We start from the raw sequence: 27,500 nt of genomic DNA on the forward strand, positions 1-27,500 counted from the left end.
GATTAGTTTTAGTCCTATGTCCTGTGACGTAGTCACATATGTACCAATTGCGTGACTTTCAGATTAAAGGGCCTGTGGCACTCTATTGCGCATGTGCGGCTGTTTGATTTTTGACCCGACGGTTCTTTTTTCAAAGCCAGTATCAATTACGGAAATCCTGTTTAATCGACACAGTGAGACGTGCCAAAGTTGTAATAACATTTCTAAACTTCAGTTTGGTAATATACGAAGGACTTTGACGCCATATTGTGTTAGTTTTTGGGATCTGTGTAGATAAAGTTCATGTCCACGAAAGCCGGATCAGGCGAAGGTGCTCGGGTCGAAAGGTTCTTACACCTCGTAGCCGCCTTGCATCCAAACAAAGAAGAAAACAAGTAATAGCAGATGGGAGAAGGCACATCGAAAGCTCTATATAGCGAAAGATGTTCATGAAAGCTGGAAAAAATAAAGTGTATGTGCGTCGATTCCACTGACACGGCCTTTGCACAACATCTTTTGTCCTTGGAGGTGAGACGAAGAATGGGGTTAGTATTTACACTGATTATTGGTTTCCCTTTAGCACTATGATTCTTTGTCGTCAGCTTAGTGTGCGTTTTATCTTGCTATTCGTGTTTTTTATCCGTCAGTTCAGTTGCCATATCATGGAATGATGGCTTTCAGTGTTGGGACGCACAATGAGCAATTGGCTTCAGCTTTGAAACGTGGCAGGAAGCGTCTCGATTTAGCTGTGGAAGCCCACGGTAGATGATAATTTTTGTTTGGTAAAAAAGAAAAGCTGAAAATTTTTTTTTGTTCTATTTTTTTCTGATTAGAATAGGGTCAAGCATGATAGATCTGCTCAGTTTATTTCGCATCATTTGAAAGCCAATTTACCGGTACATTCATTTGCCATTCATTTAGCTACCTTTCTGCACAGAGTAGCGTAACATTTTTGATCAAATATTTTGAAATACACTATGCAACTAATACTCTATCAAGCAATTGAATACACTATGCAAGACGTATCATGTTGATGATAAATTTTACGAATAATAACAATTAAATAATGATGATAATAATAATAATAATAATAATAATAATAATAGTAATAATAATAATAATAAACAGTAAGTTGTGTTCATTTTAGTCAAACAGAACCCACCTGGTAAAACTATTTGTGAAAAGCACGGATCACTTTTGGCATACTGGTCCTTTGGAATGTGCAAATAGTATGTCTCTGATGTACACACGTCAATGAGAATTCCCTTCACGCAAGTTTTACACATAATTATCAACAATGATGAGCACAGCAGTATGATGGTAGTTATTAATACTGTAAATGAAGAAATATGTTGTCATGAAGTATGGGTATATTCATTGTTGAAAACTTTAAAGGACACTGCAAGTTGACACCAGTAGTTCAGTAAGTCATGGGTTGTTGTTTAGTTGATGTTTGCAATTGGTACCAACTGGCAGAACTGTTTGGCTTACAAAAGGAATTATGGCATAGAGGGTTACCTCAAATGAACAATCACAGACCCTGGGCAGTCAATCACTGTCCAGGCCTAGGTTCATCGGCTGAATGTAACAGTAGTGGAATATTGTAACTAGTGATTACTGTTGATAGCAATAATTATTAAAGGGGCTAGGTCACGCTATTTTAGGCAATTTCAGCACTGATCGAATGGTCATAGAATTAACTAAAATATCAAAATAACTGTTCAAAACTATAAAAGAACTCTAACAAAACACAGGGAAGCCAAGAAGGGACATGGATGGACAAAACTGGAGAGGATTGAAATGGATTGAGTTTGGGTAAATTTGAAAAACGTCGGCCCACCTTTTTTCAAATTTATATCAGTCTATATCAAAATGTCATTTACAAAGCTTGAAAATCATTTTCAGTTGTTATGTGGCCGTGATTTTGCAAATGAAAGACTCTTGCTCTGCCAATATGACGTTTAGAGCTCATAATTAACAAAATTAAACAAAATTACCTAAAATAGCGTGACCTAGCCCCTTTAATAATTTTCCTGGCTTTTCATATTTACTGGCCCATAACCTTTTTTCTAGGGAACAGGTTTACAGAGCAAGGAAAAAGTTGACTATCCTTGATTGGAATTACTGGTATCATAATGGCTTTTCATTTTCCACCACTGAGGATCATGCTGACACCATCATTGCACGAAAATGCAACCAGAGAACAAAATCTTGGGACGTGAGGATGTTAAAGGTGTCCAAACATTGTAGATATATTTGGATGCTGGTGGAAAAAACTTTCAAACTTTGCATTGATGACGACGACTATTTAATCACTCGTGAAGTCTGTCTGGAACCTGACAATCCCAGAATCATTTCTCCAACAATTGTTGAAAGTGAACCTCTTCCAGCTCATGAGCTCCTGGCAAGATGCAAAACATATTTTCACAAATAAGCAGCTCATAGAGATTTAAATGCAAAACTTTAATTTCAGCTACTGTAAAACTAGGAAAAACATATATGCCCTCACAATAATGTGTTGCAGTGATGAAATTACTAACAGTCAGGTGTCAATGGAATGGCTCAAGTCAAGCTAATAAGCCTTGCCTTTTTGCTTCAGTTTTGGTAGTAACTTGAAGTAATAATTATATAAACTGTTTTTCTCTCCAAGTTTTGTGGGGTCATTGTGACATGTAGTACTTATGGCAGAGTTCAAACCAGGACAAGATATACAGTGTATGACTTGACAGTTTTTAACCCAAGATAAGGGCTGACCATACATTACACATTGTAGCTTCGAAATCGTTGTTGGAGTTTTGTCTCATGGTAATATATTGTATAACTTTAGAATTTTGTCTCCTGATGTGATTTCTTATTGTGTGGTTTTGTACATGGCAATTTTATTGCATAGCTTTTGCAAACTGAAATAATTTAAACTACAGTGAAAAAAAAAAAACAATGTAAATACAAAAAATGGAAATTCCAATTCAGTGCTGTGATATTGGGAAATTGACAGTTATTGTAAAAAGTGGTGTTGAGAGTGACATGTGAATACAGATGACAGACAAGCAAAATCAAATTTTATTATTGTTCATATACATGTCTGCATCAAATTATTTGAAGATGTGAAAGCATTAATTATTATTCTAAGAAAATTTCCATTCTTGCAAAAGTTTAAGTCAGTCTAAACCAGAAGAAATCTAAATTGCCTTTAAAAATAGTTTTTATCCTAAACCAAAGTTTCACAACAAGGCAACTAAAACAAGTCAGTTATTGGGGGTGATGGTATGCTTAAAATAATTATTAAAAGAGGGGATCCTGAGATTTCCTGATATTTTTATGTGGGAGTGGAGGTTCCCTTTACTGAAAAGCCACACACTGTCAGCGGTTTTGTCTGCTATTACTTCCCAACATTTAGACAGTTCGGAAACCCATCTAAACACCTGTTGCTTAGGGGATAGTGTCTTCTAGTACAAAGTACATGCACACAGCAGAGGGAACAACTTTCCTCTTCCTTCTTCCAAGGGCAGTCACCTTGTGTATCTAGGATGTATAACTATTGTGTTCAAACAGAGTTTTCAACAGTGCCTTGTTTGTGAAATACAGTTGCATCCCCACATCCTTTGTTTTTGATGTCCTGGCTCATACACCTGTAGTACGGCAGTTACCTTATTTGCCCAATTCAGGAACTGCCTTTTGGTCAATAGACCAGTTTCATAAATGGCGACCACCTCTACAGTTTTTGGTATTTTTAATATGTTAATTACACCAACTTCCCTCATTTTTAATATTCTTTTGAAAGTTGCTTGTCATAGCAAGACTAGAAAGGCTCGTCAGCTAAAACAGAAGAACATTTTATTTGGAAGGCATGAAATAGATCAATACAAATGTAGGTTGTCCACTTGACTATGGTACATCCGCAAGTCAGGTGCTGGCATCTTCATGGTCAGAGGCATTTTCATCTTGTTCCATAAGAAGGCAATCATCATAATCCATGCTTCCCACTCCCTTCTGTAGTGCCTTTATGGCCAGTTTCCATGCCATATTTATCAACTCCTAGTGAAAGAGATTATTTATTAATGTGGTACATTGCAATTTACTGAAAGAAGTCCTGCCCTCAAAAATTATTGATTTTATGATGTACATACATAGAAGAGAACTCCCCACAAAGACTTCTATAAATTTTTGACTAGTCACAACTGGCTAGGAACGTTTTTTTTTTTTTTTTTTTGGAGAAATCGTGAAACGTGATATGCTTATTAGCTGAACGGTGAAATTGACATTATACAGGTGATTTGGCAGAACAAGTTACTGCAAGTAAAGCATTCAAAATATATTTGAATGCATGGAGATTTTCTAATATGGAGTGTATTCATCACTGATTGTACATTCTGAATGTTTGATTTCTTCTGATTCTTTTCTTCCTCGCTCATCAAATGTTCTCGATTTCCCTGAGGCACATCAGCGACACCTGTTTTTTACTAGCACTTTCAAATTGAGAAAATCGCATCGGAGCTCGAGTACTACCGGTTAACAGGCCTTGATAAACAACTCAGCTGTCTGTTCGGCCTGCCGGAAACCGCAATCGCTGTGGAAAAAGAGTGTTGAACATATATTATCGCCTACCTTGTTTCATGCGTGTTTTCGTCCCTGTTCCACATATGCAAGTCTCTGTGTAAGATAGATATTTTTCCTACAGTTTTCCACGGTCATCCCTGACGTTCAACTGCAGAACACTCGAGGCTATGTAGCATGATAAGTGAAGAATTCCATTGAGAAAAAGGCCTGGAAATTTCACAAATGGTTCACATTTTTGCCCGAAACAATTTCATCGAGTTTCCTTACGTTTTTCTCCTAAGGGGTCTGCGGAAACACTGCTCGTGCTTCGCCATTTTATTTCCACGATACATCGAACGATAAATATCTCATCTCGCGCGCGTCGTGTGAAGATTTCTATTGGTTGAAAATTGTGTGGTTGTCAATCAAGCTCACACATGCGCTTTATCGTGACACAGTCCCTTTAAACAGTATGCGACAGGAATCGCTCGGCGTCCGTTCTTGCTTTTGTGTCCCGTTAACATCACAGGTCTATGACTCTTTCACAGGTCATCGTTATGGCAGTTACACTTCCATTGAATTGTAATTAAATGAAATGAAATAAAATACATAAAATGACTGAAGTAATTCATGTCGAAGCTTCCATTGTGAAATGTTAGGGATGCAAATTCGCTCCATTTTGATGCAAGCATTTTCTATGTCTTGTTAAGAAAAATAGCCAGTCGGTGACTGGATGTGGGTATTGAGTGCTTTTGTTGAAAGGAAGTGAACATGAGATGGAATTATCATTTCGCTTCCTCTCTGAGACAGTCATGTAGAGAGTTGTTGGGTGAAAGGAAAAGGGATTGTTTTATTTGGTGAACACGCTACAGTGACTGTGTGAGCCAAAGGGCGGCCTCTGCAGGTGCGACTTCTGGGTGACTCCTTAAATGGTCTTATTGACGCCTGACTTGAAAAAATTGCCTGGAACGCTGCAATTCAGTACCACCCAACTCAGTCTCTTCTGATTGCAAGTTCGAGTGAGGCCTAACACTACTGTGAAGTTTTTGTACCCAATTATTCCATCAGGGGATCAACCCTAGTATTGGAATTGGGCCCACACAAGGACAGAGAAAAACTCTGACCAGGGTGGGATTTGAACCCACGACCTTCGGATTAGATCACCGCTGCTCTACCGACTGAGCTACAAGGCCAGAACGGGAGCTGGCCGTGGGTATGTGAGATGTTATTCACAAGGACAAATTCGGCTCGGACCAAGCCTAATTTTAGGTAATCGCTAGTTGTTGTCCTTCAGTAGCATTTGGAGTAGTGATTGCAAGTTCGAATGAGGCCTAACACTACTGTGACGTTGTGAATAACCACATACCCACGGCCAGCTCCCGGCCAGCTCCCGTTCTGGCCTTGTAGCACAGTCAGTAGAGCAGCGGTGATCTAATGAATGAAGGGGTAGTTTCTAAAGAAACTGTGGTGCTGCGTGGTCAAGTCAACAACGGTCGTGTTGCCAGCGCGCGGTCAAATTCAAATGAACCAATCAGAGTTGAGGCTGAAACCATCTTGCGAGTTTCCGTTGTTGACTGCCCGGTCACAAGCCTCTGAGGAAAGCCGAAGAGGTGAATTTTAAGGCAAAGTTTTCGTTCGTCACGAGTCTTTCGGCCGCCGAAACACACGTATTTGGAGTGAAATTTATTGGGCTTTATGGAACTGTTGTTTTTATTGCGATTCGGGACTTTTCCTGTTGAGGAGAAAACGATTTGTGGAGTGAGGTCTGGCCGGCGATGGATGGAGTTACCGGCCTTCCTATTATTTCAGTAACGGCCTTCCGGATCACTTCACTAAACGGCGTCAGAATGGCTCAAAACTCGGCAAAAGAGACAAGTTGGTCACACATTTAAGGTAGGAAAACTTTATTTCAAATGAGATAGTTATTTACACAATTTTTTTACGATCGGTGATTTTCCCATACAATTCGCTATACACAAACTGTTGCATACACCACCTATTTTAAGCTTGGGGAGACTGTGCCCAGTCTAGTCTGTTCGAACTCAGTCCTGCTCATAACCACAAGAAAAACATGGCCCAAGAAGTGTTGTAAATGGTGGCTCTTTTTACTTCTCAGTTTCTTGGCTGTCAAGTTTCGTTGGTGATCTGCAATATGTTCAGGACCGGCTTCTGCTCCAGAAGACCAACTTTTCAAAGTTTTATCGCAAGGAAAAACACCACATTAATTCATGCACAGGGAGAGTTCCAGCAAGAAAAAGTAGTGTCCCAAAATGAGATTTCTTTACAAGGAACGAAAGAGGCTGACTTTGCTGCCTCTAGAAGAGGTTGTTTCTTTCAAAAAGCACCCTTGCTGAGAAATCAGTTCAATGCCGACGTATTTCTGCAATCCTACTTAAGGAGAATTCTGCCCTCTGAGGTGAGCACATGTGACGAAGGTCCTTTCGTGCCTCTCGATGTCTCCCGGGTTTCATTATATTATCCTTATGTACTATTCACTTAACTTTTCAAGATTATTTTACACATTTGTAGATGTTAATCGTTTGTGTGCATGTTACTTTATATCAACTGTCCATATTGTAGCTCACTGCTATAACTGCAGAACAGGACGTTTTCAACCAACCTCTAGAGACACCAATAACAATAGAGAAATGTACGACTTCTGGTGGACGAACAAAAGGAGCTAATGAGAGATCTTTTGTTTTCGTCCACCAACATGGCGGAGATGACGTCACGTGAAAAACTCCCTTTAGCGATGTTTCTCGTGTCGCCACCTATTGTTATTAATATACCAACCAGAACCCAATTGGCTGTTGAAACAATGACTTCCTTTGTTCCTTGGTTGGCAAATTTGAATATCAAAAGAAATGTGATGTCAATGTTTGTAAACAAGAAATATCGCTATACCTGCCTACTAATTCAAAGGTATGTTTGCCCCGATTTATGATAATGCATGAAAGGTAGATCTTAGCAAGTGTTATTGAAATCCAACAAGAAATTTGGGGGGTTAACCACATAATTTCAAAGATAATTCATGAACAATAATTATTTGTAAAGAGCTCTAAAATACAAAGGAATGTATGGCGTTCATTCTCAAATTGAAGCTTAATTATCTCTAAAGAATGCATGGTTACCCCCAATTTTCTTTTTGGATACCAAGAGTACTTATGAAGATCAACTCTCTGCATAACTTCAAACCGCGCATAGGAAATCCGAGTATCTGGAGTTGCGCAGACCGTATGCGCAATAACAAAAGTAGGCACCGTCCTTAACATACATGTATCTAGAATCTGTGGCTACATGGCTAGGAGGCTAAGTGGTCTGGCCACTCTTTTCAATTATTTTAACTACACTTTTTACGAGATCATGTCAAGAATGTAGCACTTTTTACTGATTAAGCCTAATTGCTTGTTTCAGTGATTAGGCCTAAGCACTCTTTTAAAATATTAGCTTTCATTTTTTGATTCAGCTAAATACACTTGATGAGATCGTGTGAACAATATGGCGCTCATTTACTGATTAAGCTTAAGTGCTTGTTTCTGTGATTAGGCCTAAGCTCTCTTTTACAATTTTAGCTTTCATTTTATGGTTCGGTTAACTACTAACACTGTTTTACGAGATCATGTGAAGAATATAGCACTCGTTTACTGATTGAGCGCAAGCGCTTGTTTCAATGATTCGACCTAAGCACTCTTTTCAAATTTGGCTTTCATTTTATGGGTCGGTATTCAGCCGTGTAGCCCAGCAGCCATGTCACCACATAGCCATGAACAGGGGCGGATCTAGCATTTTTTGAAAGTGGGGGCCGAACAAGAATACTAACCAGCACGCTTCAGTAGCGCCTTCGGCGCTGCTTTCTAGGGGGGTCTGGCCCCCCCAGAAAATTTTGAAAATTTGGGTACTCCCGCATATTCAGTAACCCTAACCCTAACCCGTTAGGGTTAGGTTGCAGGTTGCAGGTTAATTGCAGTTCAAGTTGCAGGTTAGCGTTGCAGGTCATCGTTTCACCATACCAAACTACCCAAACCTTTACTTAAATGCTAACACTAGGCCAAAAAAATAATGTTCAAGCCAAAAGGTAGGAATTTTTGTAAAGGTTTGGGTAGTTCCAGTTGTGGTTTACACACTCCAGGTCACCATCATTCAGTATCAAGAAACCAGTTTCCATCTGCATTGTCCATATTATAATAGGCAAATTGTCCAAGCTAGACTTAGTGGTTTATATTCTCAATGAATAATACAATGTATATACAGGTTTTGGAAGAGATCAGACCTGATTTGGAACACTTTGGACACAGGGTGGTCACTGATGTAAATTTAATGGGAAGACAATGTGAGTTACAGCCACCCAAGCTTGAACATTTTGATGCATGGGGACAGAGGGTGGACAGTATTCGAACTTGTGATGGGTGGAGACAGTTGCACACCGTGTCAGCAGAAGAAGGTCTCATATCCATTGCATTTGAAAGGAAATGTGGACAGTGGAGGTATTTCTGCCATGGAAAAGAGTAAAAAGTCAGAATGTTGTTTGCCAGTTTACTGCAAACTCTGAGAAACAAACACCATCAAATTTATTCAGTTGATTGTCACAATTTGCAATTTGGAATCTTTGTTTGGCGTAAAACTGGCGTGTAAGTACAAGTTCTTTTACCTTTAGAAGTTGATTTCTAAGAAAACAGCATGATACCTTCTGTGAGCAAACTTGTATGTTAATGATACAAAATGTAAACAATGACACCAGTAAAGGAAACAGCTATAGATACACTCAGTTTGGGATCTGTGCACAGAAAATTCAACAATATTTTGTGTGGGGGTGGGGGGGGGGGGAGTGGCAAAAAACAATTATTCATCTTAAGGGTGTGAAAAACATTGCTGATGTAAATTTAGTGAGAAGAACATCATATTTTGGGATAACTGGGTTGGGGGTGGGGAGGGGGGAAATTTCACTGTCCCTTCCTTGGAGTTCACTCTCCTACAAGTTATGGAAGTGCCTTCCTAACTATATTAGGTGTAGCCCCAGTGTCATCTCTTAAAACTTTTTAAACGTTACTTTATTTCCTAGGTAATGTAAGTTCTATTCTCTTTCATTGTTAAGCACTTTAGAACTTTTGTATAAAGCTCGATATAAATAGTAGTAGTAGTAGTAGTACAATGTTGTTACAAGGAAACAATTGTATAGCCAGTTTCGGATGCATGCATAGAAAATTTAACATCCTATGGGGGGGGGGGGGGTAAGAGGAGGGGGAGAGTGACTTAGATTATTGTCTTCATGGCATGAAATATCCCAAGAATTTTAACTTCAATTGCAAACTCAAATGCACCCTGAATTTGATCCTGGTAGTCCCTGGTTCAACTCCTCAGCTGTCCAAGTGGTTTGCCTCCAGCCAGTTGGGATCCTTAACGGTTGTTGTTCTTGTTGTTCTGTTCTGTTCTTTCACTAGGGAGCTTGAGCACACGCGTTTTTGAGACTAAGTATCTTTCTCCATTAGAGATGATTAGTATAAAAATGTGGGAGACACCACTGGCCTTTAACATGAAGTGTTCTCTTCTGGTTGCCGTCCACGTCTCAAAAACGTTCGTGCTTAAGCTCCATTGTCACTGTCATTGATTGTGTGTCATTGGCACTGATAAACACCTAATGGTCTTCATGTAAGCATGTATGATTGTTCTTTAATGTCTCATACTATTAATTTGTTGCTCTAAAACCATGAATTTTGGGAATTGAGGAATTCTTGCTGTCTATTATAACTTATAGTAGCTTCCATTTCTTAAGTAACCACTCTAAGAAGCATCATGTTTTAATTTTAGAATGTTTATGGACTCTCTGTGTCACTTATTTTTTCCAGTCGTTTATATCAGGCAGCCAAGCTCTTCATGTTTTGTCCTTCATCTGGTTTGTATTCCTGTCCTTTGGCAATGACTGATGGAGCAGCTAGAACTATTGAGGTAACTAATATGGCAACCATTTCTATGATTAACTTTTATAGGGACAACTAATTAATGCGTAGTTGGATGCCTCCAGAGCTAATGATTTAATAAAATCTTTCATCACAGTGCTTGACACCCACTATAATTTTGATATTAGGCAGTGGGCTAGGAAGCAAAATATATCACTCCACAAGTTCAAGCCACCATTGCAAAATAAGTCTATTAAAAATATACTGTGCCCATGGAATTTGTATTGGAAATCGCACGACCTCAAGTACAAATTATTCGTGATTAATACTGTTCAAGTGATTTTGAAAGTTCTCAAAATTGCACGAGCCTTTCAAAAAGGCAAGTGGAACTTGAGAACTTTCAAAATCACTAGTACCTGTTAATTACGAGTTGTACGAGAAGGTTGTCCGATTCCTTATTTATATAGTATGCTCAACAAAATTACGATCAACCAATCAGAACGCGGTAACGGTGAGCTCTCTCCTCCGATCCGTTTGTGTTTACTTCAGAAACTTTTGAAACTCTTCGATCCAACGTCGGAAATCTTCGAGAGACCTCGTTTGAACCTCGGACACCTTCTAAGGTCTTTGGGTACACTTCGTCCAATCAGAATCCAGTAATTTTGTTGAGTGTACTATAACGGCGAGGGAATTCGGAACAATTCCAATCCTTCCAATGTCCCACCTGTTGGTTTGAAACGTGATGTTTTCTCTTTTATTTTTTACATTATCGCTAGTTCATGTTTCGGTATTTCTTTAAGGATTATCACCTTCATAGATAACGTTTAGTCACCGCTGTAATGGTTACGAATTCCTTCCCCTAACACCCGCATAGGAAATGCGTAGTGTTTTCTCGGTTGTCGCAGGCACGTTTTGCTAGTCATGAGTTTTAATATTTTCCACAGTAGTTCAGTTCTAGTGTAGACTTCGTACGGTCAACTTCTTCATCCATCTGGATTTTAGTTCTATCTACACTCGTCCATGCTCATCATGAAGTTCTCTAGAGAGCTTTTAGTCAAGACTAGCATTGGTGCGTGTGCAAACCAAAGTAAGTTTTACTATAAAATTTTTCTTGATTTTAGTTTTTCCCAGTATTTAGTTTCGGTTTAAGTTAAGTTTTGCTCGTCTTATTCTATTAATATATTTGCTTTGGTATCTAGTTTTCAATCAGTTTTTAATCGTTAGTACTCAGCATGGATTTATTGATCAATCGACACTGATGTGATCATTGTCAAGTTTCTATCATCGTATTCTATAGATTGTTAAGCAGCTCATTTGATCTCATTTGTTGTTGTATTTCATTGATGTGCTATTTGAAATTATTAACGTTTACCTTAGCCTTCTATATAACTTTTTGTTACTTTTATAGGTAGTTAGCTAAAATTAGTTTCTGTTTTGCTTTTATCACCTTTCATGACCTTTCTGGATTCTGGCAGCAACACTTCCTTCTGTACAGAAAGCCTTCTAGAGAAGCTCAATATCAAAGGAAAGAAAACAAAGCTGACTCTAATGACCTTGAAGGGCAAAGAAGACCCGGTCGAGTGTTCCTTAGTGAGCTTGCGGATATCTGATCTCAACCAACAAAACATCGTTGAGCTGCCTGAAGTTTACTCAAGATCTAGGCTATCCATCCCAGTGGAAGCCATTGCAGACCAACAAGACGTGAACCGCTGGCCCTACCTGAAGGGTGTAACTATTTCGAAGATTGAAGCTGAGATTGGGATGCTCATTGAGAGTGATGTTCCCCAAGCGCTACAGCCAAGGGAGTTCAGACCGAGCGAGAAGAACCGTGCTAGGCTGGGTGCTAAACGGCCCGTTAGGGAGAATCGCCCTCAAGACCCCAATTGCGAATTTCGCCCAGGTAGAAAAGACCCTTGACCAGCAGTTTAGAGACTACTGCAACCTGGAATTCAACGATACAGTCTACGAAACAAAAATGATGTCTCAAAACGATCTAAGGGCCCTAGATAAATTATTATGGAAAAAATGGTGAAACTAGAAAATGACCATTACGAACTGCCTTGGAAAACATATCCCCCGAGTCTTCAAAACAACAGAACCATTGCTGAACGCCGCTCAGAACTATTGCGCAAACGATTAAGAAAGGAGCCAGTAGTGCACAAAATACAAGGAATTTATGCATGATCTACTGAGCAAGGATTACGCAAGAACAGGGGTTTCAATAAGTTTTTGCACAAGCGGGTACTTAAGACTAACAGGCGGGTACATTTGCCGAAGCCCTGAAGGGCCTTTGACCCTAGGGGGTCCGGGGGCATGCTCCCCCGGAAAATTTTGAAGTTTTAGGATGCATTTTCATGCATTTTCAGGTCTTTTTTTGGTTGCTTTGTTGTTTCATTTTTTTGCTCCCAAGTCAACTAATTTAAACAAATTTGAAGAGAATTATGTGACAATAAAGTAATCACAGTCAACTATTTCTATTGAGGTGCTACTTTTTAACACTTTCACAACTGGTATCCTTAAAATGGTCTAAGTTCAATGTAGTTTTAGCTCAGGGTTAATCCTTAAATGAAACAAAGTTACTCTATTCTATAGAGAAACATGGTTATCTTATATTTTAGTCGCATATATCATTACAAAAACACAGAAGCAACTTAAAATGTATGTATATCACTTATATCAGTCTGAAGCCACTTAATTTACGACTTGATTTTCAAGACTTTCAAGAGCCGGGCCTTTTACTGCTTGAACACTTTCTACCACATTTTAACCATAACAAACCTTCTTGATTATACCCATTGGAACATAATTTTACAAAATCTATTACTTGCGGAACAAGTCTTACTTAAAGTGGTACTACGACCAAAAAAAAAAATTGTTTTTCCTTTGGATTTCAAAAATATGTCAACTAAACACTAACTCACCCAAGTTTTAAGTTCTGATTTTAAAAAGACACCTGTTTATTCTAGCTGGAATTTTCTTATTTATTGGTCCGCCATTACTAACTTTAAAATCTTGAGAGAGCTGGGTCGAGGAAAAAATGACGTCAAACACTCACTGGTTTAAGAATGCAATGCGTGTGTACGCGGCCTAATTAATATGCAGCACGGGAGTTTCGGGCTTTCAGACTTTTCAACCCGTGTTTTGCATATAAAATAAATTGCGTTTACACGCTGAAATTTTAAGCTAGTGAGTAAATGACGTCATTTTCTCTAGATCCAACCCTCTGAGGTCCAATCGGCCAGTTTTGAACGTGAGTAATGGCGGACCATGAAATCCAAAACTTACACTCAAAATAAACAGCCTCTGGATAAAACTCAAAGCTCAAAATTTTGCCAGTTAGGTGTTAAAATCTGAAGAAAAAAAGGAAATGATTTTTTGATCATAGTACCACTTAAAAAGTCATGTCCCAAACCTAAATACGAGGTAGAATGTGCAAAATCTCTTCCACTGTTTATATTGTAATTTCAAAATATACTGTTACGAAAGAAAGGACGAGTCCCTAGAATAGCGATCGAGTGCTTAGTATTCATCTTCACTTTCGAAAGCAGAATCATCCGAATCATAACTTGCTTGGTGGTCTCCAAGTTTAAAAGCTTCAACAGCAGCTTCCACCTCTGCTTGCACACTTGCTTCTTCAACTTTTATCATCTTCTTGGACCTGGATATCGGTTTGGACAGCAGAGTCCACAAGAATGGTTTGAACTTCACCCTGCGAGTTTCCACAAGATGTGCCACCTGGATTTGCAGAGGGAGGGAGTTTCCTTCTTTTCTTTGCGTTGCTCCAAGCCTCAACAGCTTCTTTAACAAGTTCCTGTGCTTCACGGACAGGTGGACCGTTGATGGAGATATGCAGCAGCGCCTCCAGGATCTGATTAGTCATACTGCTACGGAGTCGACTCTTTACCCTCTTAACAGCACTAGCCCCTCTCTCGGGCCATGCATTTGACATAGGAAGAGAAAGAATGATTTCTGCAATCCAAACAAGCTTAGGGTAGAAGTGGCCATATTCTGTGCGCATGGAAAGTAGCCTCTTCAGACTCCACTCAGTTGGGGTGATGTTGTCAAGTTCCTGAGGAATCTGCGCTTTCCACAAAAGAAGATCATATTTTAACCTCTCCCACTCTGCTTTCACTTGCTGCTGAGCTTCCTTGTCACCTGGAAAGTAGTGGTTTGACAATGTGCCGATTTCCTTAGACCCATAGCTTAAAAACTCTGCTGTTCCACGGTTTGGAATGGCATTTGCATTAAAGATAGCAAATGCACAGACCACTGGCATCGCATCCTTGAAACGAGAATCAATGTTCTCCTTGAGGGCTTGCGTGTACTTCTTTAGAAGGTTGCGAAGAACTTGTATCTCGTGGTCATTGCTTTTAAACTCACAGGTACCGAGCCGTCCATTCTCCTGAATATCAATCTGAAGTTGGGTGATGGCGGTTTTGTCTTGTGCTATCTTCGTTAGCTTGTCAGTAGTGTAGGTGATAGCTGGTAGGATATGGCCAAAGTTGACGGTACCTCGCTGGAATACTCTGCTTAATGCAGCAAGCTCTCGAAGGACAGCCTTCAAAATATATAAAATTATCGTACCAATAAACTTAAAGCTCCTCATTTTGGACAGCAGATACGTCGCCAAGCCATCTTTTTTATCTGCGAGATTGATAGCCTGTATGATAGGAACAAAGTCTTCATACACTCCATCTACAGCATTGCTTGTAGACAGCCAACGTGTTCTGCAAGCTTTTCGCACCTTTTTCGCCACAACAGACCTTGCTTTTTCTGATAGCCTCATCTTGCGCCACGACTCTTGTGCTTTCACCAAAAGAGCCGTCCGCTTAGGCGATTTAGCAAAAAACTTGCAGAGTTGCAAAAGGACTCCTTCGACTTGTGTGATGTATGTTGTCTCATCACTCGCACCAGCACAAGCAAGGGCCAGTCTGTGACAGACACAGTGCACATTAATTAGCTTGCTGTTGATTTGCTTCAGTCGGGCGGCCACACCTGTTCTTTCGCCAGTCATTACTTTGGCGCCATCGCTTACTAGGCTCATCATCTTCTGAACGTCAAGTTCACATTTGTCCAGATTGTTAGAGATGCAGTTAGTGATTGTCTCAGCATTGGCGGAAGAGGAGCCCTCCAAAACATTGTCGACGAAAAGGAATTTCACCATAGCCTCTCCATCATCAGAGACATACTGAGCAAAACCTATCAACTGTTCCATCACCGAAATGTCCGTTACCTCATCAACTAATAGACCAAATGCTTTTGATTTCCTTAGCGCCTCAACCACTCTCTGCTTCAGTACTCTGCCTAGAGTCAAGAAAATCTCGATAGTTGACCCATAGGAGCGATGACGAAAATGCTTCATGTTTTCAAGCCCAAGCATTTGGAGAAGTGTGAGAAGTGATAGAAACTTCTTGTTGGCCATTTCTTCTTTAGCCAACCAGTATACCGACATAAATGCATTCTGTAGGACTTCATCTTTGCTCTTGACTTGTTCCTCGACTTCTTTGTGAAAAATTGACACTCGGCTGAGCATCTCTGCCTGAACAGCTGCTGCATGCTGAGCACTTTTTGAATGATCTTTTAGAGCATCTGTTTTCAGGCGCTGTGCAGGTATGAGGTTGTATACTCTGCTGTTGTTTTTCAGGTTTGCAGTATTGTGCTTCTTACACAACAAACAAAACATCCCCCCTTTCTCATCATCTGATTCCTCCTTGTAAATCACCCACCACATGCCAGTACATGAATCAAATGCCAAGTTATCATCTCTTATCCACTGGTGCTTGAAACGGTCTCGTTTTAGGGCGAAATCTTTTTTCTGCTCCCTTTCAGTTAGGCTGAAACAATTATTTTTATTACAAGTGTAATAACTGTGGACTATTTCCGAAGGCCCGAACAGCTTCAACACAGAATCATGATCACAGAAATCGATGCTCGTCTCGCTTCTTGCGTAGGATGTAGCGGGTTTTACAACATCTGCTACACTCTCACCTGACTTTGACCATCGCTGAGGTAAGTGACTGACTGATTTCACTATCTAATGAAACACTTTCTGCCGAAAAAGAAATCAGTTGGCCGAAGTAGGACACAACACAAGGCAAGTAACTGAACATGATACATTTTATTCAATTCCATCGACGATCGATACACAATATTTTGGCGCAAAAACGAAGCATAATATTAACATTTGAGCGATATAATCACAGAAGGTTTTTCCTTTCAATATCCTCAACTAACCTTGGGAGGAATCAGTCTCGTTTGACCTCTTTTGTTTTGACACTGGCGTGAAATATGCAAACAAGGATTGCCTTTTGGCCGCCATTAGTATTCACACTCTGTCCCAGTTCCCGTCGATTTCAGCTGAGATGCAATGTTCCATCAAGTCCGAGTTCGACCTAGCGACTGTGATGCCCTTAGGTTTCTGTGGTGGTTTGATGGTAACTTAGATAGCCAACCAGAAGAGTATCAAATGAGAGTCCACCCATTTGGCGGAGCTTCCTCTCCCAGCTGCGCTAACTTTGCTCTAAAGAAAACAGCTGAAGAGAACAAGGCAGACTTGGACGTTCAGACTGTCGATACAGTAATGCGGAACTTCTACGTCGACGACTGCCTGAAGTCAGTTCCCACAGATCAAGAAGCTATCAATCTCGCCAACCAATTGCGCAAGCTGTTAGCAAGACGCGGTTTCCATTTCACCAAATGGCTGTCGAGTTCAAAGAAGGTACTTGGGTCGTTGCCAGAGTCTGAGAGAACTGCACAAGTCAAGAGCCTAGATTTCGACAAGCTCCCCATTGAAAGGGCTTTAGGAGTATCGTCTTATCACTTTGGTTTCACCATTGTAATGAAGGACAGACCAGCAACAAGACGAGGCTTGCTGTCCATAATCAGTTCAATCTATGACCCGCTGGGGCTCGTGGCACCATTCATACTGAACGCAAAGCTAATCCTTCAATATTTGAGCTGCAAGAAGTTCAGCTGGGACGATCCGATACCTGAAGACTACTTGCGCCGTTGGCAGGCCTGGTTACAAGAACTTCCTAAACTCAAGGATCTGAAAATAGACCGCTGCTTTAAGCCATTTAACTCTGCAGATATTACCTCAAGCCAACTTCATCACTTTTGCAATGCATCACAGCAGGGTTTTGGCGCCGTTACCTACCTCGGAATCTCAGACCAAAGTGGTGCTGTTAAATGTACGTTCGTCATGGGCAAATCAAGGCTCGCGCCCATTAAACCAGTTAAACCAGTTGACAATTACTCGCCTGGAATTGTCAGCAGCCGTCATTGCAACCAGACTGGATAGAATTTCCCGAAACGAGCTAACCTTGCCAGTAACCAAGTCTTCCTTCTGGACTGACAGTACCTGCGTTCTCCGGTACATTGACAATCAAGACAAGCGGTTTCATACCTTTGTTGCCAACCCTGTTGCAACAATACATGATGCTTCTTCTCCCTCCCAGTGGAAGTACATAAACACACAAGATAATCCGGCAGATGATGCCTCCAGAGGCGTGCCAGCAGATTCCCTTCAACGCTGGATTAACGGCCCAGCCTTCTTTCCTCGCCTCCCAAAATGTGGCCTTAAAGACCAGCAGGTGCAGATGACGACCCCGAAATTAAGACAGACAAGGGTGTATACTTACTCTGTGCGTCCACTCTCGATCCTGTCGCAGAAATCATCAAAAGATTCTCTTCCTGGTCGCGCCGTAAGAAAGTCATTGCCTGGATAGTGCGATTCAAGAGTAACCTTCACAAGTTGATCAAGAGCAGAAAGCCCAAGGAATCTCCACAAATCAAGCCTTTAAAGCAAGATCAGCCCCATTACCGTGACGCAGTTGCGTGAAGCAGAACATGCAATCCTTAATTACGTTCAGTATCAGTTCTTCGCGCAAGAGTACGAAGGATTAAAGAGCACAATTCCACCAAGCACCAGCAAACATAAGGTCCTCAAGTCAAGCAGCATTCACAAGCTCGACCCCGGCCTTATTCAAGGCCTTCTGCGCGTTGGTGGCCGTCTGAAACGTGCATCACTCGACACAGATGCCAAACACCCGATCATCCTACCAAAGGATCATCACGTGGCCAAACTGATCATTCTTTACTATCACCTCGTTTCTGGCCACTCAGGCGTACACCCTGTCCCTTATCCATCAGAGATACTAGATGCTGTACGTAGAGTGCTACAAAAGTGTTTTACCTGCAGAAAAACCCAGTCCCCTACAGGTCGACAGAAGACAGCTGATCTGCCTGTAGATCGCGCGGCGCCCTGTAAACCACCTTTCACCTTTACAGGTGTTGACTGCTTTGGTCCTTTTGAAGTCCGTCGTGGAAGATCCAAGGTCAAGAGATATGGCGTTGTATTCACCTGTTTAGCTCTCCAAGCAGTTCACATCGAAGTCGTGAGGTCACTAGACACAGAGTCCTTTATCACTGCCTTACGGAGATTTATTGCAAGAAGAGGCCTACCCGAAGAGATGCGTTCTGACAACGAAGGCAACTTTGTAAAGGGTGAGAAGGAGCTTCGAAATGCAATCAACTGTTGGAACTCAGATCCACGACTATCTTCTTCAACGCACTGTCAAGTGGACCTTTAACCCTCTAACTGGTTCCCACCACGGTGGAGTGTGGGAACGGTGTATCCGTACCATGCGCAAGGTGTTAAAAGCTTTGACCAAGGAACAAGGGCTAGACGACGAAGGTCTAAGTACCCTGATGTGTGAAGTTGAGGCCATAGAAAACGGTAGGCCAATTACGAAACTCTCTGATGACCCACGTGACCTAGAACCACTGACTCCCAATCATCTGTTGCTGTTGCAAGCAGGTCCTGCTGTTCTACCTGGAATCTTCTCTAAGTACGATTGTCACTACAAACGCCGCTGGCGTCAAGTTCAGTACCTTGCTGACGTGTTTTGGCGACGTTGGGTACGTGAGTATCTACCCTCTCCAGGAGCGGCAAACATGGAACAAGCAGCAGAGAAACTTTGCAGTAGATGTCGTTGTGTTGGTACTCGACGACAACAAACCACGTAATTCCTGGCCACTCGGTCGGGTCCTGGAGGTGAACACTAACAGCAGAGATGGGTTAGTACGCTCTGTCAAGCTGAAGAGCGGTACATCGGAGCTGGTTCGTCCAATCAACATAATAGTCCTACTGGAGGCAGCTGAATTTCCAAGTAACAGTAAGTAAGTATTCTAGTATGAACAGTGAACTCTAAAAAACCCCATTGCAAGTGGATTCAACTTTATCGGACATTATGTAATTGTTTATTAGCTATTATTAAATTCTCAACCTCGGATAATGCAATTCTCGTGCTCTGATTGGTTCACTCAATCTCGGTTATCAGCTCATATACCTTAGTTTGACCTTATATGGTAAATGATTGCGCTTAGCATTGCTAAACTAAAAACGTTTACGCCAGAAAGCGAAATTTCTTTCGGTATAAAGCAAAAGAAAAACGTTTTTGTGGAAAGTTTGGATCACTTTCGAAGCTTAGAGATACGAGAAAAGGTAAGAAATGTTTTTGTGATGAGCCTGCGTCTGTCTGACCACGAGGTATTACACAACATCGCATCTTCATCAACTTTTTTCGATTTCGCTAGGATTTTCTCGCTTTTTTCGGTCGTATTTCGTACTTCTAAACTTTTGGAGTTTAAGGAATTTAATAAAACAATTATTCCGTTCGCGCTTGTTGGATATGAGAGTGGATATAGCCAAGTCGGCGCTACGCGCCTCGTTGGCTATTTACCGTCTCATATCCAACGCTCGCTCATGGAATAATTGTTAATTAACTTAGTTTCTTAGTCTAGTCAACCTCATGGTTCAAACCATTCTTTGCTTCTTGTTGTAAAGGCTATCTGCAGTATTGCCTTTAAGGGGCCGGAATGTTGGTTTGAAACGTGATGTTTTCTCTTTTATTTTTTACATTATCGCTAGTACGTGTTTCGGTATTTCTTTAAGGATTATCACCTTCATAGATAACGTTTAGTCAACGCTGTAATGGTTGCAAATTCCTTCCCCTAACACCCGCATAGGAAATGCGTAATGTTTTCTCAGCTGTCGCAGGCACGTTTTGCTAGTCATAAGTTTTAGTGTTTTCCACAGTAGTTCAGTTCTAGTGTAGACTTCGTACGGTCAACTCCTTCATCCACCTGGATTTTAGTTGTATCTACACTCGTACTCATCGTCAAGTTCTCTATAGAGCATTTAGTCAAGACTAGCAATGGTGCGTGTGCAAACCAAAGTAAGTTTTAATATTTTCTTGATTTTAGTTTTTTCCAGTATTTAGTGTCGGTTTAAGTTTAACTCGTGTTATGCTATAAATATATTTGCTTTGGTATCTAGTTTTCAATCAGTTTTTAATCGTTAGTGCTCAGCATGGATTTCTTGATCAATCTACACTGATGTGATCATTGTCAAGTTTCTATCATCATATTCTATAGATTGTTAATAACCTATTTTGATCTCTTTCGTTGTTGTATTTCATTGATGTGCTATTTGAAATTATTAACGTTTACCTCAGCCTTCTATATACCTTTTTGTTACTTTTTTAGGTAGTTAGCTAAAATTAGTTTCTGTTTTGCTTTTATCGCCTTTCAGTTCGAACCGACTTTCATCGTCCTTACGACTTTGTGATCTACCTCTCGTTTTTTTTTACCCTCGTTTTAAATATATTCTCGTTGTTTCAAGTTGCAAGGCTGTACCACTATAGGAACTTTGAGCATTTCTGTTCAATAAACCCTCACGCTATTGCTTTTAATTTGTCGTGTTCGTCCTTAACGCTGCGCACCGTATTATTACGTAATTTGCTTGGTTCATGTTCTTCTCGTTCCACCAAATAAATTTACACCACCCCTCCCCCAAAACACTTTGATATTGGAATTCAGATATGGTCCAGAAATGCCCCTAATTGGATGCACACAGACTTCAATAAGCGTAATGGAGCGGATGAATAAAATTGTCTAGCTATAGACAGAATAAAATGTGTTATAATAAGACTCACTCCCAGAAGTCAAAACTTAATACTAGTCTAGGCACAGTCTAGAGGAATTACACGTAGTAGGAGTGCGTTGTCACTGTAGTGTTTACATCTGGGATCTCTCCAGCGCGGGAACTCAGTGGCCGAGTGGGCATACGACGGAAGATAGTGTAAGGAACAATGTCAACTAGGGTGTTTTTGATTAGCTTCGTTGTGATCCATAAGGATATTATATTGGCGACAAGGATGGCCAACAAGGGTTTATTGCCTCTGGATTTGTCTGGATCTGCTTCGCAAGTGGAGGAGAAGTGGCGAAAATGGAAGCCTTCCTTTGAATACTATGCTGAGAGCAAAGGCATTGACAAGGTTTGCAAGACGACTTCCAAGCTCTTACATTTTACCAGGATGAAGGTACAAGACATCTGTGAGGATTTGCAAGATCCTGGTCCCGTCCCTGAGACAGGTGACCATGCTTTTAAAATCACGATTAGAAAATTATTCCTTCTTTCGCGTGGAGGAAAACATACCATACGAGCGCCACGTTTTTCGCCAATTGTCACGGAATGACGAGGAGACCGCTGACCAGTTTATGGTACGATTGAGAAAACAGGCATGACATTGCAATTTTGGAACGAGTTTAAGCAATAAATTGAGGGATCAAGTGATGGATTTTGAGTTCAAGAGAAAGCTGTTAGAGCAAAAACATAACACACTGGAGGAGGCGTTGGATATAGCTCATGCTTGGTAAGCGGCTGGTTGACAGGCATCAAACATGACAACTATCCCTCTGCTGGCCGACGTAAATAGTGTCAATGTGGTTAAGGAGCAGTAGCAAACGACAGATGACCAGAGGAGAAAGTGCTTCAATTGCGGAAAAGAAGGGCACCTGGCCAGAGATAGGAGCTGCCCTGCAAAGGGAAAGAAGTGTGCAAAGTGTGGAAGGTATGGACATTTTGCTTTGTGTTGTCATGGTGAGGGATAGTGATGTGGCCAGGGGGAAAGGGAGCAAGCAACAAAGAATTTCTAGTGGACGACCACGTCACGTAGCTAATTTTGTGGGGAATCAAGAGGCATCAGGTATTGATGGGGATTGTGCAATTGCATTTATGATTACTGAGACGAAAGAAGAAATGTGCCATACAATTAGCTTTGATGAGCCCCTGATTTAGATTTGTGTTGATGGCCTTGATTCTGGCTCTGTAAGTAACCTCATGGTCTTGATGTGAAGTTAGAGAACTGCCGCAAGCATTTGTATGTATATAGTGGGAAGGAGTTGAACGTGGTTGGTCAAATTCAAGTGGAGCTGTCCGTTGGAAGCAAGAAGATAAACTCACAATTCGTGGTTACCATGATTAGGAGGTGTCTGCTGGGTCATAAAACGTCCGGGGATCTTGGTCTTCTTCGCATTGGCCTGAGCGCCAGCATTGAATTGCCTGAGTGTAATGTTGTCAGCAAGGACGTAGCTTCAGCTCTTCAGGCAAAGTATCCAAAAGTCTTTGGGGGGAATCAATTTGCAAGCTGAAAGAGTACAGGCTGAAGCTGCATGTGGATTGGGAAGTAACGCAAGTAGCCCAGAAGCCAAGGCGTGTCCCCTTTGCCTTGTTTGAGAAGGTGACAGCCAAAATAAAGGACCTGATTGCCAAAGATATAGTGGAACGGGTGGATGGGCTGACATCCTCGGTAAGTCCTGTGGTGGTTGCACCAAAGGCAGCAGGAAATATCAGATTATGTGTGGACATGAGAAAAGCATTTCAGGCCATTGTCAGTGAGAGGATACCAATACCAACCGTTGATGAAGTGGAAGAAAACCTCAATGTCAGCGCAGTGTTCACAAAACTGGACCTCCATCTGGGATTTCATCAGATTGAATTGGATGAAAAGTCACAAGACATTACGACATTTGCTACCCATAATGGATTGTTTCTGTATAAGAAACTGATCTTTGGAGTGAACTCTGCTCCTGAGAAGTACCAGCACATAATAATTCTAGTGGTCTCAGAGATTGATGGGGCTCAGAATATTGCTGATGATTTGATAGTGCATGGCAAGATTATTGAAGAGTATGATCAGAGTCTCCACAAAGTGCTTCAGAGATTAGAGGAAAATAATCTCACACTCAACCCGACGAAATGTGAATTCTGCATGGAAGGTGGTCTTTATGGGAGTTTTATTATCAAAATATGGAATTGGTCCAATAGAAGGGAGGGTTTGTGCTGAGCACGAGGTGGTTTAACCTACTTCGGCGACTGAAGGCTGGAGTTTCCTAGGCTTGGTAGGCTTTGGTGCACGTTTCATCTCCAACTTTGCAACCCTTGCATAACCTCTCCGGGCAATCTCCAGGCAAGGCATCCCATTTGTTTGGGGCAACGTGCAGGAAGCATCATTTATAGAACTGAAACGGCAGCTGGCCAGTGCACCCGTCTTAGCCTATTTTGACAAGGACACACATACTCGAGTGATAGTAGATGCCAGTCTGGTGACCTTAGGGGCGGTGTTGGTGCAAGAGAAGAATGGGCAAAGCCGAGCAGTTTGTTGTGCAAGCAGGGGCTTCAGTCAAGTGGAAAGAAGGTACAGCCAGACGGAGTAAGAGACCGTGGCGCTGGTGTGGGCATGTGAGCGCTTCAACCTGTACCTGTACGGGCCTCAGACCTTCAATCTGGTGACGGACCATGAGGCCCTAAAGGTCATTTACATTGTACTCCAGGGGGTCTAAACCATCAGCTCGTATCGAGCACAGGGTACTAAGACTGCAGCCTTATAACTCTAAGGTATGTTATGTCACATCCCGCCACAATATTGCCGATGCACTCTCATGTTTCATCATTGAAATCCCGTTATGATGATGAGTATGTTGGAAAGGTTACGTTAGGATCTGTACCTGTAGCCTTAAAGATTCAAGAAATCGAGAGAGTCTCAGCTGAAGATGAGGAACTGCAAGTAGTGCGTGGTTGTCTTGTTAGTGGAAACTGGCAGGGGGCTCCCATAACATAAAAAAGCTGATCGTCATTAGCCATCCTACGTGAGTGCTTCATCGTGCACATGAGGGCCACCAAGGGGTTGGGAAAATGAAAGAGAGACTGAGATCGAAAGTGTGGTGGCCAGGTGTAGATAAGGATGCAGAGCGCAAGTGCCGACAGTGTTATGGGTGTCAGCTTTCCACCAAGGAGACTATAACTCCACCGGTGAAGACAACACATGGCAAGATCTGGTTGCATCTTTTTTATAAAATTTCGAGTCTAGGGTTTGTTATGAAAACAGTTTAGCTCGTTGCCGAAAAATGCGTGGAAACTGCTTACGAACTTCATCTTGCGAACGAAATGGAGTGTTTTTCTCAATGTTCAGGAAAATAAGGGTCTCAAAATAGTCAATCGTTTTGGTTTTTATGTTTGTGAGGATGGCAAGAAGCTGTGTTATCACTAATGTCAGACATTTCTTCTGTTTTATGCGGAAAATATCGTAATTATGCGGAGGATGCGGATTTTAGAGCATTATGCAGATCCGCATTGCCGCACCCCATCAGATGCCATGTTGAGTAATGTTGTGTTTTTATTGCTTTTCAGTATAATTGTTAAAGGACATTAATTAGTCACACTTATTGTTGTACTAAGGTTGCGGGGGAATGTAGTGTTTGTATTTAAATGTGGGATCTCTCCAGGACGGGGACCCGGTGGCCGAGTGGGCATAGGACGGGACATTGTGTAAGGAACCAGTGTGAACTAGGAGAGTGTTTTTGATTAGCTTCTTTGTGATCCATAAGGATATTAAAGTCACTGACTATACCAGCATGAAGTTTTAGTATTCCTGGGCCCGGTTGTTCAATCGCCAATTAACGCTAATCCCAGATTAAAAATTAACCAAGGAGTTTATTTCCCTACTACTAAATGCTGTTCAACGCTGATATTCGGCAAAACTTCTACATTAGAAGAAGTCAATCTTGAAAAGCAAAAATTTGCAAAAGATAATTTCACCAAAAAGTTGAAAACATGAAACAAAAGTTTACGCTAATCCTGGATTAAGCTAATCAGCTTTCGAACAACCGGGCTTCATTGTTTTGTTTTTTTGTTTTTTTCACATTTATTTGATACACCAAGGCAGGGATGTCACCAAGCGCCAACTGCTGGTGAAAATCGCCACGTGAGGGTCCCTTAGTATTCTAGGGTGTCCAAATACAAAAATCCCAGAATGCAATGAGGCACTATAATAATAATAATAATAATAATAATAATAATAACTTTTATTTAGACAGCCTATCACAGTTTTCTAACTTGCAGCCCTCTAATCCAGATTGAATTGGAATTTGGAGTGTTGTTTTTTGAGGAGTGGTGAAACTGGAGTTCCCAGGGGAAATCCTCTCAGAGCAGAGTAGAGAACCAACAACAAACTCAACCCATTGATAACGTTGATTCTGTGAAGACCCCAAGGCACGTTGGTGGAAGGCAAGTGCATCGTCTCGACACCAGCCCTGCTCTCTGGGAGTGTACAGGAAGGGTTATTCTTAGATGGTCGCCCGTCCAAAAACTAACCCTGCCCAGCAGGGCTTCACATCAATCACCATTCAGGAATCAATGTCAGCCCTGTAAGCCAACACTATGCGCAACACTGGTAAACTAATACCGGTGCATGCACCTGCCCTGTTGGCTGTGGTTTAAACATAAAAGAGCAATGGTATTGCTAATGGGTTACTCAAAGTCAAATTTTGTTTAAAGAGTTTTACTATTAACTACACAATATAATGATTCTGTCTATGTTGTATAGGTTTTAGGTCTGAGGGGATGCCTGAATAGTATATTGCAGGATGCTTATGATCATCTGACCAGCAGAGATCCCAAAGCATTCTGGACATCAGGCCAGTGGATGACTGAACGGAAAGGTGGATCAGATGTTGGTGAGTGGTATAATTTGAATTTGTCACTGCTACAGTGTAGGTTTCTTTTGGTTTGTACGGTGATATTACCTACTGTGCCTTAGGAATGTGGAGCTTGCAAATCCTCAAACAAAAGTCCTGTACAAAGTGTCAACTCACCTTAACAGGACAATTTGCTAAATGGGTTCTTGAGGGGTGAGTGTTTATTTCAAGGGTGCATAAACCCAACAAGCAGGTGGCCATGAATTAAAAGGTTTTGAGATTGGTTAGTGTCAAATGCAGACTGTGGTTATTAGTGTAACAGTTCAAACCATTTGACAATGCTAACCAGCTTAGGCCTAATAATGCCTGAAATGATGTTTAGGCCTAAGGATTGCATCAAGAAAGGGTTTGGGCTGATTCTGTAGTCTGTATTTTATTATTGCTCTGCATTTTGCACAGACCACTGTTGAGACGCCTTTTTCGAAGGTCTTTTTCACCGCAATTCATTATGTGCAGTGTATGTAAGCTGTTCTAACATTTACTAGTGAGCTGTATGAAAAAAAGACAGATTTCAGTGATTAACATATAACACTGCAACAACTGTAGAAACAAATAAAAAGGAACATATTGCAAACCATTTTATACTTTTCACAACTACATGTACGTATCACAGCTACAGCATAACTTGAATATTAACTGATTTCCTTTCTTCCATTAAAGAAATAATAGTTGTAATATTATGAGATCCTACAATGGTAAAACATTAAATTATTGCCAACCATTCAGCTTTTTGTTCTCGAGAGGTCGCACTTACTTGGTTACAGGACAAAAGAATGTGAAGATGAAATTTAATATAAATTTCAAAGGTTTGCACGAAAACAGCATGGTACTATAAAAAGAGTTTGCTATGATGAGGGGGTTGGGTGTATTACTCTGGCACTGTGTACATTTATAAGTCCTCGCAATGACTGCACTGCATTACATGTACCTGTTGCCTAAATCTCCACCTATATAGCAAATGGTACAGAGACGATAGCAATTCCACAGGAAGACGGTACATACAAATTGCATGGGTACAAGTGGTTCAGTTCAGCAACCGATGCAGACATGACTTTCACTTTGGCAAGAGTGTTGAATTCTGATGGATCAGCTGTTCCTGTAAGTAAGTCTTCAGTCCCTGAGTTCACACCAAGCCTACCGTAATTTGAATTTGGGTGGACTCAACGGAGAAAAAGTCTGTCCAGGGTTACTGTTAGCTAGAAAAATATTGAG

At 41.1% G+C, this 27,500-nt stretch overlaps 2 protein-coding genes, 1 long non-coding RNA gene and 1 pseudogene across 3 annotated transcripts in view; 2 read left to right on the top strand and 2 right to left on the bottom strand.

The window, feature by feature from the left end:
- Positions 1-3,016: 3,016 nt before the first annotated feature.
- Positions 3,017-4,887, bottom strand: LOC137989993 (uncharacterized). The gene is made up of 2 exons (XR_011121096.1): positions 4,585-4,887; positions 3,017-4,014 (listed from the first exon to the last, which is right to left on the bottom strand). It is a non-coding gene; the product is annotated as an uncharacterized lncRNA (long non-coding RNA).
- A 1,720-nt stretch (positions 4,888-6,607) lies between these two features.
- Positions 6,608-27,500, top strand: part of LOC137990049 (acyl-CoA dehydrogenase family member 11-like) — a 38,279-nt gene continuing 17,386 nt past the window's right edge. The window contains exons 1-5 of the mRNA XM_068835590.1: positions 6,608-6,931; positions 8,767-8,999; positions 10,359-10,458; positions 26,138-26,267; positions 27,244-27,386. Of these exons, the coding sequence (XP_068691691.1) occupies positions 6,608-6,931; positions 8,767-8,999; positions 10,359-10,458; positions 26,138-26,267; positions 27,244-27,386 (930 nt within the window). The remainder of the gene's footprint in view (positions 6,932-8,766; positions 9,000-10,358; positions 10,459-26,137; positions 26,268-27,243; positions 27,387-27,500) is intronic.
- Positions 14,044-16,247, bottom strand: LOC137990013 (zinc finger protein 862-like). The gene has a single exon (XM_068835563.1). The coding sequence runs from the start codon at positions 16,138-16,140 to the stop codon at positions 14,044-14,046; it is 2,097 nt and encodes a 698-aa protein (XP_068691664.1). The 5' UTR covers positions 16,141-16,247.
- On the top strand, positions 21,629-22,214 carry LOC137990014 (uncharacterized; annotated as a pseudogene).

This window comes from Montipora foliosa, unplaced genomic scaffold (genome assembly GCF_036669935.1).
Source record: "Montipora foliosa isolate CH-2021 unplaced genomic scaffold, ASM3666993v2 scaffold_485, whole genome shotgun sequence".
Taxonomy (NCBI): Eukaryota; Metazoa; Cnidaria; class Anthozoa; order Scleractinia; family Acroporidae; genus Montipora; species Montipora foliosa.

Coding starts and splice junctions, on each gene's coding strand:
- LOC137990013 (XM_068835563.1), bottom strand. CDS start 16,140: ATGTGGTGGGTGATTTACAAGGAGGAATCAGATGATGAGAAAGGGGGG.